The 6241-nt window shown below is 53.8% G+C and overlaps 1 protein-coding gene across 1 annotated transcript; it reads left to right on the top strand.

Annotated features, from left to right (window-relative positions):
* Positions 1-558: 558 nt before the first annotated feature.
* VOLCADRAFT_107029 (uncharacterized protein) lies at positions 559-5509 on the top strand (the record flags this gene model as incomplete). Its single annotated transcript, XM_002955981.1, has 9 exons — positions 559-794; positions 1184-1300; positions 1535-1739; positions 2360-2580; positions 2765-3037; positions 3512-3611; positions 3708-3757; positions 4218-4365; positions 4570-5509. The coding sequence occupies 9 exons, from the start codon at positions 559-561 to the stop codon at positions 4810-4812; spliced, it is 1593 nt and encodes a 530-aa protein (XP_002956027.1). The 3' UTR covers positions 4813-5509.
* Between the last annotated feature and the right edge of the window lie 732 nt (positions 5510-6241).

Genomic DNA, 6241 nt, shown 5'->3' with positions numbered 1-6241 from the left:
AAACTTGTGGACTAAGGGGGAGAGCCACGAGGAAAAACATCTCCTCCGTGCACGGTTCAAACGCCGAGCCTGGATCTACCGGGCTCTCGCCTTGGGCAAGTCACCTCGAACCACAACGCCACGATAAGTACTGCTTAGGGGTTAGGCCAAGGCCACAGGCCCTGTACAGGTGCTTGCGGGCAAGCTTGTTGGCGTTGAAGTAACAACACTTCACATTCCGGCTATCATTAGACCACATATGCAAGAAGCGTCACACGATTCAAAGCTCATAGAGCGCAGCACCGCGGTGAGTTATCTTTCTAGGTTTAGATCTTCGACGCAGAACAAGCTATGCTGCAGCAGCGCTAACAGTTGATTATTGGGGACGTTTAGGATGAAAGATCTACTACATGATATCATTATGCTGCCATGATGTCTGTCTCGGAGTGTTCTGAAAGGCCTGAGGAGTTTTAAAATTGTACGAATTGCGCTGGAGCAGCGTAAGCCTGTTCTTGGCCCTTTCCCTTTCTGGCGAATATAACATCATCCCTATCGTCTACTTTAAGTGTTTGTCACTTAATGAACCTGCATGGTGCTGGAGCGGTCATGAACGGAGACACGAATGACTCCACAAATGAGCTGACTGAGAAGATTCGCTTCCTGAAAGGCACTGCGATAAGCGTATGGCAAAATTCGGGCGATGGAGGATCCAACTGGACCCGCTTTGCCAACAGCCTTTGGCCATTCCGCTATTTTGGCGTCAAAGCTATTCGGGGAAAGTACAATATTGACGCATGCAGCGATTTCTGGAACAAGTACGTTGCTTGCGCGGCGATGCGCGCTTAACACCCGAGCGTTACATCTTTAGACACGCATGGGCGGATCAAGCCAGGTTCACAGACAGACATGCATTGTATGACGTTACTTCTTTAGCCGTAAAAGTATCCGGGTTTCGTCTCTGGGTTTCGACAACTTTTTTGGTTCCAAAGTGTCAATCCTTGCGCGCACCACATCGCAACATCCCGATAGCAACGCGCACCTCAACACGCGCATCCGCTGCGGGCCTGCTACTTATCTTTTACTCGACACAACGGTATTGGGCGTGAGTTTGAGCTGCCGGGCGAAGCATGGCACATGCTGACAGCTGGTTGTTCTTCGCGCGGCACACATGGCTCACGCTATCCTTGCTTGCATTCTTTCGTAGCTATGAGCGAGACATTAAGCTGGCCGCTGACATTGGCAGCACAACGTTGCGCTTTTCCTTTGAATGGGCGCGTATCGAGCCGCAGCGCGGAGTCATCGACATGGAGGCCGTACGAAGGTGCGGGGGGCCGGGATTGGATTGAGTGGGATCCGGCGGAGTGTCGGAGGTTCCGACCCAGGAAGCCCCCTCCTCTCCCCCACCCCCTGTGTATATCTGTCGCAGCACTCTTTCCTTGGCAGCAGCTTCACTCGCTCGTGGTTCGTCTTTCCCTCCCCCTCCCCCTCCCCTTTCCCTTACCCTCCCTTACCCTCCCCTTACCCTTACCCTCCAACCCCCCTTTCCCGCCCTCAGGTACCACCAGATGTTGGACTGCATGGAGGCTCACGGACTGGAGCCCAACGCAACCCTGTGGCACTTCGTACATCCCACGTGGTTCGAGGACGCGGGGGGGTTCACCCGGGAGGAAAACATACCGGCGTTTGTGGAGTACAGCAAGCGCTGCTTCGAGTGGTTCGGATCCAGAATCCGGTTGTGGGCCACATTCAACGAGCCCACGGTACGGCAAGGGGAGGGCTTGGGAGGGGATTTTCCGGGGCTGAAGAGTTACAGTTTTGTTGGGTTGATGCAGGCTGTGGGCGTGACAGGGCGTGACAGTGGGCAGATGGCACGTTATGTAAGGAGAGGCGGCCCTCCCTCGGGACTCCCCGAACGGGATCTTGCTCCTGGCATTTCACGGAACAGGTAACGGTACGGCAGCTACCGGCGCCGGAAAGTAAATCATGATGGAGCAACCAGACTCATTTCCACAGCCTAATTTTTATAGCCTGATCTATACAACGTAGTTTATACAGCCTAACAGCCTGAAGGATCAGCCTTATTTATACAGCCTGAAGGAAAGCAGCCAGTTACGCTTCCTCCCCCCTCTTCCTGCCATATGCGGCTTCCCGTCGTCATGCCATGTCGCATTAAGGTGAAAGGAAAGTCTCAGCTCTGCAAATAAAATTTTCCTCGCCATGCCACGCCACGCCACGCCAAGTCATGGCCCTCCTTTTCGCGCTGCTCCTTCGCCGCTCCGCTCTCGCTTCCGGCACACCATCCACGAACACCATTCATGGCAATGATGCACCTTACCGTGAGTTTGTCGTTAAAAATGACACGCACTGCCCCACCGTGCAGTGCTACATGTTCCTGGGCTTCATTGTGGGCATTGCACCCCCGGGCCGCATCTTCGACCTGGCTGGTGCGGGTCGCATGCTGAGCACCATGCTGAAGGCGCACGTGGAGGCGTACCGGGCCATCAAGGCGATGCCGGGCGGGGATAAGGCCCAAGTTGGACTCGTGAGCCACCACATTACCTTCGAGGCGGAAGCGGACGGCATCTTACACGGTGTCGCCAAGTAAGCTCCAGGGGTGGAGGGGAGATACAGAAATGGAAGGGTGTGGAGGTTTTGTGAAGGGGGAGGGCCGGGAGTTTCAGACCTTCTTTACCATGACGAATTGAAATCCAAGGGTAAAGCAGCTGTTGATGTAATAGGCGGTAGGTTCGGGAAATCAACCTACGCCGCGCCGCGCGCGCTGCAGGATGCTGTCCGATTGGATGACGTATTGGTGGGGCTGGGACGTCGTGGAGCATTGGATGCTGACGGGCGAGTTCGTGTGGAAGCTTCCGGTGCTGGGTGTGTGGCAGCAATGGAAGGATCCAGCCGGCAAGCCACCGTGCGACTGGTGGGGCATCAACTACTATTCACGCGGCATTTTCTCCTGGTACTTGCTACCGAGCTGCCGACATCAAGAAGTCATGACGGACATGTACTACCCCATCTACCCCGAGGGAATGTACCGCGCGATTAAGAGGTACGGATGTACGGCACTTGTACGGCGGTGTCTGTAGCACATATAGGGCGTCAATCGAAAGTGCACATCTACCCGCGTTTGAGGATATATCCGTGGCTAGTTATCCTATGGGCGTACTCGTGACAAAGTGGATTTGGACATTTGTGGCATTGTAAATTTAAAAGGATTGTGCTTGCAGAGAGATGGAAGAGAGGGAAAAGTTTATTTTTTGTCATGATGGGTACTATGTTGTCGCGCGGGCTAGAACTGGCGACCTATTCAGTCTGGGTTCATCGTCGGTGGGAGCCGTGCAGGAGAGCGCGTTGTTGTTATCACTACGCAACTTAAACATTCCTTCCCTGCGAGTTACTTTTTGCAAAACGGGGAGCTCTAATAAAATCCACCCCTTTAGTGACGACTTAGTCTCCAACCACCTGTGCCCCGTGTGGCGCCGCACCTACCCCTACCCCTATCCATGTCCCACACTCTCCGCAGATGCTCCGAATTCGGTATCCCAATGTACATCACGGAAACCGGAATTGCGGATTCCAGGGATGATCGGCGTGCGATTATGATCGACGCGTACTTCAAGGAGGTAGGTGACGGTGGAGAGCTTCAATAATATAACTAATAATAATATTTTTGGCTGAGTGTTGAACGAATGCCGCGGCTGTCTGCTGTTTGGCCCCAGGTCATGCGCGCTGTGGCCGAGGGCTACGACGTCCGTGGTTTCTACTACTGGTGAGGTTTTGTATATAGGTATTGGCAGAAGCTGCAGCAGCAGGGGTGCCATGTTCGCCTGTCCATATTGTTAGACTGTTGGATTCGCGGTTGGGCCGGATTGGGCCCCCGCTCCATACACGGTTCTCCGATCTACATTCTCCACCCTCCTTCATGACACCCTGTTGCAGTATACCTCTCAAGCTTTCCATTGAAGCTTTCCCGAGCTTTCCATTGCGCATTGACCATTGAAAAACGCCATACCCCCCACGCAAAAGTTCTTTGTGCTGTGCTTGGGCATTTCCGGCGTTGTATGGTTAATTTCTACATGTCGCACCTTGTCACGGCTTGCCCTTTCGCAGGATACAGCGGGTATTGGCACTGTGCTAATAGCCCCGTTCAACTCCCCAGCCCCACCTTCCCTGGAGGGTTATTCCCCCCAACCTAACCCGTTTCCCTCTCACAACGGCCTTCATGACAGGACGCTGATCGACAATCTAGAATGGGCCACGGGCTACACGATGAAGTTCGGGTTGTACTCGTGGGAGCCGGATGGAAGTGTGGACCGCAAACTCAAGGTGGAGGGGGGGGCGCGAGGGCGGTTCGGGAGCATGGGAGGGTTCGGTTCGGTACGGTCAGCATTTCTAACATACAGGTTTTTGCAATGTTGCAAAAAGAGGACGGTGAGATGTACGCTGAGGTGTATGTGTTCGCGACCCATGCTTGCAGATTTCTAAATAATAGCATTTAGTTGGCTGCGGAAAGTATTAATTGATTACCGAGACTCATGTTTGCTCCTCATGCTGGTCGATGGGTTTGTCTGGTCAATGCAGGAGGGCAGCAAGACGCTTATACGGTACTTCCGTACACTGCCGGATGACCTGGCAGGCGTGCGCGAGGCGGCCCAGAAGGCGCAGGCAGTGCTGGGAGCCGACATGGGCGTGGAAGAAGAACTAGAGGAGGAGGGCTTTGTGCGGATGGGTCCGGACGGGAAGATGATGCCGGGCGGCAAGGGCAGGGGCGACAGGGGCGAGGTGGAGATGGGCAAGGGTGTGGGTTTATTGGCCATTGGCTGAGGCTGGATGTCATGCCAATCGAGTGACCTAACGGGCCAGACGATTGGGTAAATACATATCTACCCTGGCAAGGGTAGAATCTTAGGAGTTGGGAGTGGAGTAGTCGCTGCGCCACCGCAATTTAGAGGCACCCGATATTCCCTTTCTTGTCCTTGTTCGCCGGAACGGGAAAGGGAAAAAGTGGACGGGATGTGATATCGGTGGCTTCGCAGGGGGACATCTGGGAGCTGCGGTTGGGGGTTTTAATCGGAAATATCACTGTCTTACACTGCGGTGTAAGCCGAAGCCTTGGATGGGCTTTTGAGTCGCGCAGACGCGAACTGAGGTGCCGTGAGGTGTGACGGCTGCGTGCGAGTTTTAGGAAGGAGGCGCTGCATGGCATTATGGAGTAGTATGAAGCCGCTAAGTTGGTTGAGGCAATATGGGGTCATCCGTTTTGCTCAAAGGGTATATAACTTGCGTCACACGCTTGGGGTTTTGCTCGGGCGCTGCGAGGAGAGAAGGGATTATGGGAGGAACTAGGTGTGAATATCTCATCAGAAGATAATTGACAGGGGACGCTCGGGGCCCTGAGCAAGACTGCTCATGTGACTGCGCAGGTGGGCTGTGGTATGAGAACTGCGGATTAGGTGTTAAGGCGGATAGCTGTTTTACTGGAAACCATGATCGACGAAGTGCGCATATGAGAAACTATCTCAAACCAAGGCCGTTGCGAAGCTCGGTATACGATTACATCGCTTTAAGCCGCTGTGTTCTAATCACAATTCCTTAATTACCGCGGAGACGCAACCGTCATCCAACCGCCATAAGAACTGAGGGAATAGTTTGTTTATTAGTTATTCCCCCTAAATTGCCAGCAAGTCGGCTACCCTGCAAGCTGCCCTGTCACTTGAAAACGAATATGTGCACAGCACAAAAATAATGCTAGGAATCTCATGTCACAAGCCTGCTCGGTACAAGGGTACGTGGTAGGTAGTGAAGGATACTATACATGGTTCCTGTTGAGATGCAATGGTGACACCAAGTCCCTTTCTCCAAAGTCAGGGCGCGGCGTTACGACGGCGCGGTTGGCAGGTGACCGGGCCTGCAGTTCGTAACCTGCGAAACTCAACACCAATTGCTAAATAATAAACCCGTAATCCAAATCACTCACGGAAAGAATTCACTACAAACGTAACGCAAGAATCAAGAGTTGAGAAAGGGAAAGGCGCTCAGACTGTTTGCTTGCTCTTGCAACCGCCGCTGCCGCCGCCTCCACCGCAGCCGCATCCACCACCACTGCTGCCGCGGTGCTGATGTGCCATCACCTGCATAGGTAGGCCCTCCTGGGTCCAGGCCACCATGCCTCCTTTCACATTGGTAACGTTGCTGAATCCGAACACCTTGGTCAGCCGTACAGTCGCTTGCCCGGAGCGCATGCCCGAACCGC

Source organism: Volvox carteri, assembly GCF_000143455.1.
Source record: "Volvox carteri f. nagariensis unplaced genomic scaffold VOLCAscaffold_56, whole genome shotgun sequence".
Lineage (NCBI taxonomy): Eukaryota > Viridiplantae > Chlorophyta > Chlorophyceae > Chlamydomonadales > Volvocaceae > Volvox > Volvox carteri.
Note: the sequence above shows the minus strand (reverse complement) of the source record. Positions and strands in the feature narration are given on the sequence as shown.